At 52.0% G+C, this 12,244-nt stretch overlaps 1 protein-coding gene across 4 annotated transcripts in view; it reads right to left on the reverse strand.

The window, feature by feature from the left end:
- The window catches only part of LRP8 (LDL receptor related protein 8), a 204,610-nt gene that overhangs the window by 8,757 nt on the left and 183,609 nt on the right, over positions 1–12,244 (reverse strand). For all 4 annotated transcript variants that reach the window (XM_068140630.1, XM_068140628.1, XM_068140626.1 and 1 more), the window contains 4 exons: positions 11,610–11,781; positions 5,673–5,900; positions 3,980–4,098; positions 2,421–2,560 (listed from right to left, as the gene is read on the reverse strand). In XM_068140630.1, the coding sequence (XP_067996731.1) occupies positions 2,421–2,560; positions 3,980–4,098; positions 5,673–5,900; positions 11,610–11,781 (659 nt within the window). The remainder of the gene's footprint in view (positions 1–2,420; positions 2,561–3,979; positions 4,099–5,672; positions 5,901–11,609; positions 11,782–12,244) is intronic.

A 12,244-nucleotide genomic window follows, 5' to 3' on the forward strand; every position in this document is an offset into this window, starting at 1 on the left:
GCCAATCTCTTTTCAGTGGTGCACAGTGATAAGACAAGGAACAATACAGAACAAGAGGACACAGTCTCAAGCTGCACCAGGGGAGGTTTAGGCTGGATGTTAGGAAGGAGTTCTTCACAGAAAGAGAGATTGGCCATTGGAGTGGGCTGCCCAGGGAGGTGGTGGAGTCACCATCACTGGAGGTGTTTAGGAAGAGACTGGATGAAGCACTCAATGCCATGGTTTAGTTGATTAGATGGTGTTGGGTGATGGGCTGGACTTGATGACCTTGAAGGTCTTTTCCAACCTGGTCTGGTCTGGTCTGTTCTATTCTAACTTGAACAAAGAAGGTTGCACCTCAACATGAGGAGAAACTTCTTTACAGTGAAGGTGTCAGAGCACTGGAAGAGGCTGCCCAGAGAGGTTGTGGGAGTCTCCTTCTCTGGAGACTTTCCAAACCCACCTGGATGCATTCCTGTGCAGACTACCCTGGGTGATCCTGCTTTGGCAGGGGGGTTGAACTCGATCTCTGGAGGTTCCTTCCAGCCTCTTAAGTTCTGTGATTCTATGAGCAGAACCAAAGGGCTGTGCTAGAAACTTCTGTTATCCCTGCTGCTTTTTTATCTCCTTTCCAAATGTAACTCCTGCATTGAGCAGGTATCTATGAAGAGGCCAGAGCAGCTGCCAAACAGCATGGGAGCTGCTGCCTGCTCAAAACCTATCTCTGCAGGGACAGTCATGCTGATGGGCAACAAGGGCCAACAATCCAAAGTCTGTTATTTTAACCAGCAATTCAGAGGAGGAAGGGTCTGTAGAGGGTCAACAACCCAAGAGATCCTTCCAAACACTGTTGCTGAGGATTAGAACTAAAGAGCAACAAAGTCTGAGGGAAAGCTGTGCCCAGAGTTAGCTGCCTAGCTACAACACACAGCACGTGGGAGGAGGAAGGGCTTAAGGAAGAGGCACCTTGACCAGACACCTTCCTCTGCTACAATGAGGTGTCAAAGCTGAAGCTTTTGTTCCCATAATCATTTAAATCATCACAGACAGGAGGTTAGCTACAAGGGAGAAGACTTCACTGCCCCAGGCTAGTGATACTTGACAGCTGTCTAACAGGGGAGGAAGAGTGGAAGAGCTGGATTGGCCCTCTGCTTCCACCCAGGCAAAGCAAGGACTCCAGTTACATCTTCCATAACCCAGAATAGTTGTGTGCTGCTGAGATGGGATGGGGAACACAGTTTCAGACACATGCTTTAGGATCTTAAGCATGAGATACATAATGCAAGGAAGCTGTTAGCCCTGGGCCCTGCCAGCAGGTGCCTGAGTATAAACTAAGGGCAAAGATGTGGATGCCTATTTAGGTAATTTCAGTGTTCTTAGTTCTTCCCCAAGGCCATTTGAGGGCTTCAACTGTACTCTTAACTACTGCATTGCTTTTAGCGTGGCTGCAGTGTGACACTGGATGCTCCAAGCGCACTGAATCCACAGGAGCAGCTGGGTTTGCAGTGGAACACAGCGGGGAGCTGGCAGCCCTTGGGAGAAGAGGCTCCTGTCTTTGTAGGAGCAGGGCTCTCATTCTGGAAACAGGGAAGTTTCTGTGATGTGTGGCAGGATTTGTGTGCTCTAACTGGAGCAGTTCACCCTGAAAGGGAATTATCTGCCACTTTCAGAACTAGGTGAGCAAGCATCTTTCAGTGCCAAGTGCCCAGCCTCACCAATGCCCTGGTGCCCAGACAGTGCAGCAGGAGCCCCTCCAGTGCCTGGCTGGCACAGATGGTGGCAGCTGAAGCCTCCTGAGACTCTCAGACTCCTGAGAGAGCTGAAAACATTTCTGAGGATATTCCTGCAGGTGCTGGGATGGACAATAGAAACAACCAGCCAACAAAACAAGGTCTAAGGGGCTGTCCTCCCCAGAGGGCTCTGTGGGCACCAGAAAATGCAGCACAGGTATGCAGAGATGGTATGAACCAAAGCTGCTGAGAGCAGCAGAGTGCTCTCTCTGCAGGCTGTGAGCCTGCTAGAGTCCAGGCAGCTTCCCTGCAAGTCCAGCTTTCAGAATGTGACAGATACATTGCAGTGTCACTCAGAGAAGAGTTGTCCACCTGCTGATCTGTGTAGGTGACTCCTCCCCAGCTGGTGTATGACAGCTGGCTCAGTGCGCCGCAAGGCAAACCCATCACCCATTCCCCGGGTCTGAGGGAAGGGCTCTGCCTGCCCCTCACAGGTACCCTGCTGCCACGTGAGGTAAGAGCATGGCACAACACTTTGCTCTTGGTTAGGGGCTGGAGGACACAGTTCTCCTCATGGAACCTGGGCCAGGTTAAGTGGTTTCTATGTCAGCAAAGGCCCCCTCTGAGCTTTCTGTGCTATGCAAAAGGCAAAGCTTGTGGCCAGGGAGAGCTCTGAGCCCTCTTGCAGCCTCCAGCCTGTTCAACTCTTACCTCAAACACTGCTAGGCCAAAGGGGTGGCTCAGGTCATCCACAGAAGAGATGAGGACTTTCCTGTTGCTGCCATTGACATCAATGCAGGACAGGGAATGCAGCTTGGAGTCTACCCAGTAGAGACGCTGATTCAGCAAATCTGGAGCAGTGAAACAACGAGGCACAGTCACATGCATCTCCTGCCAGCTCCTGCCCAGCCTGCTCTCCCTGCTGGCAGCATGACCAATCCCTTCAGTACTGAGCCTTCTTTTTACCACCAGTTCTGGTTTTGAACTGGTGCCCAGATATGCTGGGCTAAGACCCTATAAATACCATTACAAAGGAGGAACGTTCTGTGGTGTGTGACAGCTCTGAGCCACCAGGCTCTTTTGTTACCAGGAGGAGCAGGCCAGCAGCACTCTGGGCTTCCCAGAGACACTCAGTGCCTGATTCATCCATCTCAAGGCTGTTTGGTCCTTAGCCTTTTGGTGGAGATCAACAACTGTGGTTCAGTGGAACCCCTCTGAAGGAGCTATGCAGTTTACACTTTTTCAGCAAAGACAAATCCTGTGCCTGGAAACCCTTCTTGTGCTGCATGCTGGGGGGATGCTGGTGGTGGGGATGCTTGTGCCACAACCAGCCAGGTTTTGGGGAGAGTGCAAGTAAGAGTGACAGGGAAGGATCCAGTCTTATTTAGAATATTAAGCACTGACTGTCTCTTCCTGGAGGAAATTCACTCATTTTGGATGAGATTCACTAAACAGAATGCAAGTAGATGAGTGCCAACACAAAATGCACTCCCTAATTAAACAAGTCATTAATTAATTTCTTAATTACTAAATGTTAACATTATTTGTTCCCAGCAGTAGCACTTCCAACACTCTGCAAGGGTAGCAGCGTTTTCTCCTACATCATTGCCATGGCCAGAATTGTCAACTCAAAACCCAAGCAGAGCGCCTCGTATCTGCAAGGTGTTAAAAACCTGGGCTTAACTCCAGGAGAGGCTGTCCCCTGCTGCCCCACGCGGGCAGGAGGCCTCCTGTCCACTCCTGCCACTTGGTGTGGCAGCAGGAACAACCCCAGCCCTCAGGATATGGGCCAAGATAGGTTTCATCTCTCTACCCCCATCCAGAGCAGCTGGGCAGCCACATCAGCAGGGAATGGGCTCTGCACGCTGTCCCTTCCCTTTATGTACTGTGCATGCATCAGTGAAGTATCTTGACAATGCTTTTGAGACAGGCAGGCCCAGACACTACCACCAGCACCTCTCTGATGCCTCCTGCACTTCCAAAGGGTTGTAACAGTGTTCTGCATTCTCCCCTCAAATTTCCCTTTGCCTTAAGGCCCCTACAAGCAATCAGAGCTCCTGCACGATGAGGTGCAGACTGCAGCCAGACTCGGTACCTACGCTTGCTGCCGAAATAAAAGTGCTGGTGCTGGTGAGAGCAGGGAGTGACAGCACTTCCAGGAGCTGTGTGCAGTTGCCTTTGCACAGGCACTGTTCTGTTCCCCTGTTTCACAGTAAAAACAATAGCAGGTGAGCCCCAGTGGAAATGGCAGCTCCAAGCTGGGCACCTACCCAGTGTGATGCCGTTTGGCCACTCGATGTTGTCGGTCACCAGCAGCTGCCGCCGCGCGCCGTTCAGGCCAGCCTTCTCGATCTTGGCCTTGTCCCCCCAGTCAGACCAGTACATGAACCTGGGACACAAATGCAAGGCAACAGGCAGTTGGGCTCTGCATAAGAAATCTGTGCTGCTACTCAGACTAGGAGATCTGGACATGATGCAACATGTCCAGAGAAGAGGCACGAGGATGATCAGAGGGCTGAAGCTCCTCTGCTCTTCAGACAGACTGAGAGAGTTGGGGCTGTCTGGAGGGGAGAAGGCTCCAAGGAGACCTAATTGTGGCCTTCCAGTATCTGAAGGGGGTCTACAAGAAGGCTGGGGAGGGACTTTTTAGGGTGTCAGGGAGTGATAGAACAAGGGGGGAATGGAGCAAAACTAGAAATGGATAGATTCAGATTGGATGTTAGGAAGAAGTTCTTCCCCATAAGGGTGGTGAGACACTGGAACAGGTTGTCCAGGGGGGTGGTAGAAGCCTCATCCCTGGAGGTTTTTAAGGCTGTGCTGGATGTGGCTCTGAGTAACCTGACGTAGTATGAGGTGTCCCTGCCCATGGCAGGGGGTTTGGAACTAGATGATCCTTGAGGTCCCTTCCAACCCTAACAATCCTATGATTCCTTAGCACAGCAAAGCCCCTCAGCCACTCCAGTGAACTCCAACATGCAGCACCTAGAAACATCTATAAATATCTGAGGGGTGGGTGTCAGTGGAGGGGGCCAAGCTCTTTTTGGTGGTGCACAGTAATAAGACAAGGAACAATGGATACAAACATAGAAGGTTTCACCTCAACATGAGAAGAAACTTCTTTACAGTGAGGGTGACAGAGCACTGGTGCAGGCTGCCCAGGGGCATTGTGGAGTCTCCTTGACACTTTCAAAACCTGGCTGGATGCATTCCTGTTCAGACTACCCTGGGTGATCCTGCTTTGGCAGGGGGGTTGGACTGGATGATCTCTGGAGGTCCCTTCCAACCTCCAATATTCTGTGATTGTGTGAGTCATACAGTCACACATTGTCCCACAGCCTGCTCTGCCACACAGCCTGCACCAAAGTGCCACACCTCACCTCAGCAACCCCATGCAAGCCATCTCCTGGTGTGTCTGCTCAGTGTGCAGACTTCACTGAGCTGAACAGCCCAGACAGACACAGGACAACCTATGTGCCTGCACCAGGCCCATCAAACACATGAGCTGACCATTATTTCCAGAACCTTCTTGTAAAGAGTCAGGTGAACCATTTCAGTGGTCCCAGTGAAGTTCAACAGAACTTTAACAGCATCTGAAGTCTTGGTGAGGACCACTCACAAGTTGGTAAGAGGCAGAAAGAATCATAGAATTGTCAGGGTTGGAAGGGACCTCAAGAATCATCTAGCTCCAAAGCCCCTGCCATGGGCAGGGACATCTCACATTAGATCAGGTTGCTCAGAGTCACGTCCAGCCTGGCCTTAAAAACCCTTAGGGATGAGGCTTCTACCACCTCTCTGGGCAACCTGTTCCAGTGTCTCACCAGCCTTGTGGTGAAGAACTTCTTCCGAACATCCAGTCTGAATCATTTCTATCTATTTTCCATTCCCCCAGTCCTATCATTACCTGACACCCTAAGAAGCCTGGAACACCTCTGCTGGCGAGGGAGTGGTGGTCTTTGCACTTACCTCTGTGTGGGATCCACAGCAATGGCTCTCGGTTCACTGAGGTCGCTGTTGAAAAGTGTCCTCCTCCTGCTTCCGTCTGCAGTGGCCACCGAGATGGTCTTGTTTCCAGAGTCTGTCCAGTAGATGTTCTTATGAACCCAGTCTATTGCCAGGCCCTCAGGAGAGTTCAGCTGGCTGTCTATCAGCGTCACCTGCTCGGCCGTGTCGCTCGCCTTGTCGATGTAGGCACTGCAGAGGCAACCACAGACCTGGCACCAGCTTGGCCAACAGCACAGAGGGGGTCATGCACAGGTGTGGGGGGTGGACCTCAGCGGCTCAGTGCCAGGCAGCACCACTGCAACCCCAGGGAGAGAAAACGCCCATGGGGCAGCATGACATCTTTAACATCTTTTTGGTGACATGGCCATTGAGGCACCCTCAGCAGGTTTGCTGACAACACCAAGCTGTGTGGTGCAGCAGACACACCGGAGGGAAGGGATCCATCCAGAGGCACCCTGACAGGCTGCAGAGCTGGGCCCATGACAACCTCATGAGGTTCAACAAGACTAACCTCTGTGCCTGGAAAGATCATGGAACAGATCCTCCTGGAGTCACTACTCGCTCAAAAGAATAGTGAAGAGGTGATTGGGAACAGTCAGCATGGCTTTGCCAAGGGCAAATCCTGCCTGACCAACCTGGTGGCCTTCTATGAGCAGGTGACAAAATTAATAGATGAGGGGCGAGCAACTGATGTCGTTTACCTGGACCTGAGCAAAGCCTTTGACACTGTCCCACACCACATCCTGGTGTCCAAACTGGTGACACATGGGTTTGATTGGTGGACCACTAGATGGATAAGGAACTGGCTTGATGGCCGCAGCCAAAGAGTGGCTGTCAATGGCTCCATGTCCCAGTGGAGGCCAGTGACAAGTGGAGTCCCTCAGGGATCAGTCCTGGGACCTATCTTATTCAACATCTTTGTGGGGGACATGGACAGTGGCATTGAGTGCACCCTCAGTAAGTTTGCTGATGACACCAAGCTGTGTGGTGCAGCAGACACGCTGGAGGGAAGGGAGGCCATCCAGAGGGACCTTGACAGGCTGGAGAGGTGGGCACAGGCCAACCTCATGAAGTTCAATAAGAGCAAGTGCAGGGTCCTGCATCTGGGTCGAGGCAATCCCAGGCACAAATACAGGCTGGGCAGTGACTGGCTGGAGGATAGCCCTGAGGAGAGAGACTTGGGGGTGCTGGTGGACAAAAAGCTCAACATGAGCTCTCAGTGTGCACTTGCAGCCCGCAAAGCCAATCAGATCCTGGGCTGCATCAGGAGAAGTGTGGCTAGCAGGTCAAGGGAGGTGATCCTCCCCCTCTACTCAGCCCTGGTGAGACCCCACCTGGAGTACTGTGTCCAGTTCTGGAGCCCCTATTACAAGAGGGATGTGGAGGTGCTGGAACGTGTCCAGAGAAGGGCCACGAGGATGATCAGAGGGCTGGAGCACCTCTCCTATGAGGACAGACTGAAGGAGTTGGGGCTGTTCAGTCTGCAGAAGAGAAGGCTCCGAGGTGACCTAATTGTCGCCTTCCAGTATCTGAAGGGGGCCTACAGGAAGGCTGGGGAAGGACTTCTCAGGATATCAGGTAGTGATAGGACTAGGGGGAATGGAATGAAGCTGGAGGTGGGGAGATTCAGGCTGGATGTGAGGAGGAGGTTCTTCACCATGAGAGTGGTGAAACCCTGGAATGGGTTGTCCAGGGAGGTGGTCGAGGCCCCGTCCCTGGGGGTGTTTAAGAGCAGGCTGGATGAGGCTCTGTCCAGCCTGATCTAGTGTGGGGTGTCCCTGCCCATGGCAGGGGGGTTGGAACTAGATGATCCTTGTGGTCCCTTCCAACCCTGAATGAAACTATGAAACTATGAAACTATAAGTGCAAGGTCCCACATCCAGGTTGGGGGAATCCCAAGCACTGATACAGGCTGGGCAGGGACTGGTGAGAGCAGCCCTGAAGAAAAGGCCTTGGGGGTGCTGGTGGATGAGAAGCTCAACATGAGCCAGCAGTGTGCACTTGCAGCAGTGTGGCCAGCAGGGCGAGGGATCTCGCCCTCTGCTCTACTATGCTGAGACTGGAGACTACTGTACTCTACCTGGAGTACTGTGTCTAGTTCTGGAGCCCCTATTACAGGAAGGATCTGGAGGTTCTAGAACATGTCTGGAGAAGGGCCATGAGGGCTGGAGCTCCTCTCCTATGGAGACAGACTGAGAGAGTTGGGGTTATTCACTCTGAAGAAGAGAAAGCTCTGAGGAGACCTTGTTGTGGCCTTCCAGTATCTTCAGGAGCCTACAAGAAAGCTGGGGAGGGACTTTTTAGGGTGTCAGGGAGTCACAGGACTGGGGGAATGGAAAAAACTAGAAATGGGTAGATTCAGATTGGATGTTAGGCAGAACTTCTTCCCCATGAGGGTGGTGAGAGATTGGTACAGGCTGCCCAGGGAGGTGGTGGAAGCCTCATCCCTGGAGGTTTTTAAAGCCAAGCTAGATGTGACTCTGAGCAACCTGATGTAGTGTGAGGTGTCCCTGCCCATGGCAGGGGAGGTGGAACTGGCTGATCCTTGAGGTCCCTTCCAACCCTAACAATTCTATGATTCTATGACTGACAGAACTTCTCCTGGCTGCACACTGCAACCTTTCTTCTTCTGTTGTAACTTGTTTTGCTCTCTCTGGATTTGCAGTGCAGGGCAGGCATTGATGTCCTTTTATTTTCCTGCCTGCTTCCTGCTGTAACTACACAACTCAGCCAAACACTTTACTTTAGGCACATTAACTTCAATGGCCTCCATCCCTGGGAGTTATGGACTTTAGGAATAGCATCCCTGGTCTCTGCTGAGCAAAGCTGAATTTAGCACACAAACATACTTAAAATGTATTGCAGAATTTGGAGCTGTGTAATTAATTATGATTCATCAAAGGAATTAATGGAGCTGTATTAATCTGGCAAGTGATCTTGTTAGAGACAAAGAAAACTTTCACTGTCAGAGGCAGCCTCAGAATCTTTCCAACTGCTAATGAAAGGCAGCAAGCTCCACATGGATGGGTAAGAAAGAACTCAGTGGTGCTTCTGCTAGCACAGGCTGATTCTGCACTGCTGCCCTTGCCCCAGTATCAGCTGCAGGGATACAACTGAGCTGGAGCTCCTCTGAGCCTGCAGCAGTGCTCCCAAGGGCTCAGTCTGGCTCTTTGGGTAACTTGGTACATCTGGACAAAGTTACACACAGCACAAAGCTTCTGTCCTCCCTGACCATATCAAACTGCAGGATAGTTCACATCTCTGCTCACTGGCCACCCTGCCCTTGCTCATGGAACGGCAGGCAAATCCTACAGGAGCTGAGCACTCCAGTAGCAGAGACTTGGAAGGTAAGGTCTAAACCCAGGAGTTGCTGTCAGTGTTTTATGGCCTGTGGCCCAGGCTGGAGCAGCTCTGCAGAGTCAGCCTGGATGAACTGCACAATGAAGCATCTTCACTGCAAGAGCAAGTGTAGAGTCTTGCACCTGAGAAAGTGCAACCCCATGGACCAGTATAGGTTGGGGACAGACCTGTTGGAGAGCACTGAAGGGAAAAAGGACCTGGGGGTCCTAGTGGATGGGAGGTTTGCCATGAGCCAGCAATGTGCTCTTGTGGCCAAGAAGGCCAATGCCATCCTGGGCTGGATTAGAAGGGCTGTGGTTAGTAGGTGGAGAGAGGTTCTCCTCCCCCTCTACTCTGCCCTGGTGAGGCTGCATCTGGAATACTGTGCCCAGTTTTGGTCCCCTCAGTTCAGGAAGAACCTCAGAGAACTGCTTGAAAGAGTCCAATGCAGAGCCACAAAGATGATTAGAGGAGTGGAACATCTTCCTTAGGAAGCGAGACAGAGGGAGCTGAGGGCTCTTTAGCTTGGAGAGGAGCCTGAGAGGTGACCTTATTCATGTTTATCAAGATGTGCAGGGTGAGTGCCAAGAGGCTGGAGTCAGGCTCTGCTGGGTGATGCCCAATGACAGCACAAGGGGCAATGGTGGAAGCTGAGGCAGAGGAAGTTCCATGGAAACAGGAGGAAAAATATTTTCCAGTGAGGGTGACAGAACAGTGGAACAGGCTGCCCAGGGGGCTGTGGAGTCTCCCTCTCTGGAGATACTCAAGACCTGCCTGGATGTATTCCTGTGTGATCTTGTGTAGGAGATGCTGCTCTGGCAGGGGGCTTGGACTGGATGAGCTCTCAAGGTCCCTTCCAGCCCCTAACATTCTGTGATTCTGTAATGGGTTTGATTTTCTGACCTCCCACAGGATGGTGTCACTGGGACTCTGCAGGGTGTTTGACAACATCCCAAAGGCTGCTTTATCAGTCATGTTCTAACATCATGGCTCCAGGTCAGGTAATTTCTCCCCAGTGAAACGGTTGTGTTCAACACTGCCACGAGCTGCTGCACTGTCCCTCAGTGTGACCTGCTGCACTGCTGGGGAAGCTGAGAGAGTGTCCTGCAGCTTTCAGCATGGGAGGGCTGAGCAACAGGTGCCATTGCAATTCTCCCAGTAACTAACTACTGTAAAAGGTCTTCTGACACCCCAAAGGGGACATCACCTCAATGTAGGAGGATCTGGAAAGGCAAGTGAGATGGAAAAATGGGCTCTCTTGCCACCAGTTACCTCCTGCACCACAGTTTCACCTTGCAGTAGCCTCTCAAGCACAGGCTGCTTTTCCTCAGAGCACTCCTGCAGGTGGAGTGCCTTTCTCTGCTGGAAGGACACAGTGGCCTTTTGTTTAGGAGCTTCATCCTGGTGATAGGAGCAGTGTCTTAAACAGGAACATTTAACTGTTAAGATGTAATGGCACAGCTTGCTCTGCAGAACTGGTGGGGGTTATGACCAAGCTAATGCGAGCAGGGGTAGGAAAGGAAAATCCTGCTGTTTGGAGGAAGGCTTGGTACAGCCATGTTCAGGGGATGAGGAACTGCTCAGTGGCTCCTAGTGCCCCAGGGAGCTGCAGGAGGAGCAGTGTGTCTTGACTAAATAAATAAATAACTCTCTGTGCATAAATATGAAGCCCTTACCCACCCCTGCCCGTGCCTACAGAGCCAGACACAGTGCAAGCTGCCAGCTTTCCTCTGACCCACCTCCCTGTTTTCAGAGCAGGGTACCTGCCTGGCTGCCTGAGTGCTTAATGCTCAGCTCAACCTGGGCCAATTTCCCTGCCACTGGCCTGGGAGCCACCACAGCCTGCAGGAAACCCCAGCTTGGATCCCATGCTCTGAAACCACTCAACCTCTGCCTGATCATTAGCTAAAATGCAGAACAAATGACAGCAGAGGCTGCAGCTGGGTGCAGTAGCTATGCAAATCAGCATGCAACGAGGATCTGCAGTGCATAGATTCAGTCCCTTTCTGTCCAGGCACAAGCACAAGCCCTGGTACCTGACACCGTGCTGGGTGCCATGAAAGCAGCTGAAGGAGGAGAGTGAAGGAGAATCACAGAATGTGTGCTGTAGGCAAGCCTGTGTGTTTAAATCCTGCCTAGCAGAGACTGCAGTGGGCAGCTCATATCTGTCCTGCTACCCCCTTGCTCCCACCCTTTGCCTCCTTTGTGCTTTCAGATGCCAAATCCTTTGTGGTTTGATGTGCAGCAAGCATGGGGCACAGCAGCATCGCTGAGCAGCCTTGGGATTCAGCAAACAGGAGTCTGCTGTAGCTGCACACAGCACAGGACCTGTCAGTGACAGGACACCTTCCTGCCTTAGCAAACCAGGGAACTGCACAAGCCCTGATTTATCAGTTCCTGAAAACCCAACCCTTACAAAGCCTGTGGCACAGCAGGTAAACCAGTGAGGGAAGAAAAGCCCTCGAGCTCCCTGTACTGCTCCCTGCAGAACCGCTGAAGGGGTACAGGCTGCCCCCCAGCTTTGGAAAGGTGCCAGCCCCCACCTCTCTTGCCCCTCACCTGTAGATCTTTCGGTAGAACAAGTCACACCAGTAGATCCTGTTGGTTGAGACCTCCACGTCCAGTGCCACCACGTTCTTCAGCATGGGGATGATGCGGGAGTAGTCGCGCTTCACCAGGTCTATCTTGCGCACCTCGTGGCGATTGGTGAAGATCAGGTATGGGCTCTTGCCTGCCACAGACAATGCATCAGGCTAGCAGCTGAGCCAAGGGCTGCATTCAGCTCTCGTGTCTCAAACGAGCACAGAGCTTAGCAGTCACTGACAGCTCTGCTTTGTAAGGAGTTTACATCACACTGGAAGCAAGCAGGGAATGGCGGAACATGATACTGAAAGGGAAGGGCTGGGACAAGGTTCTAGCTCTGGGACATGTTGTACTACAGGGTTCCAAGCACAGGCTCCTGGCACAACAAAATGTTCTAATCAACAAACAAATCAGTGTCCCAGGATTTGGGTCACTCCTAACTCACTGTGTCCTAACTCACTGGAGGTGAGAGGCTAATGGACTTTATGAGGACAGCAGGACAGGGTGCATACCATACAAATCCTGGCAAGGAAGAGCTCACATGGATGTGAAGGATAACACTAGAGAAGCAATTTTGCATTGCAGGTAACTCACCCTTTCCTCAGGGACCC

This window comes from Melanerpes formicivorus, unplaced genomic scaffold, assembly GCF_026170545.1.
Source record: "Melanerpes formicivorus ecotype bairdi unplaced genomic scaffold, bMelFor1.0.p_v2 SCAF_7, whole genome shotgun sequence".
NCBI classification, from domain to species: Eukaryota; Metazoa; Chordata; class Aves; order Piciformes; family Picidae; genus Melanerpes; species Melanerpes formicivorus.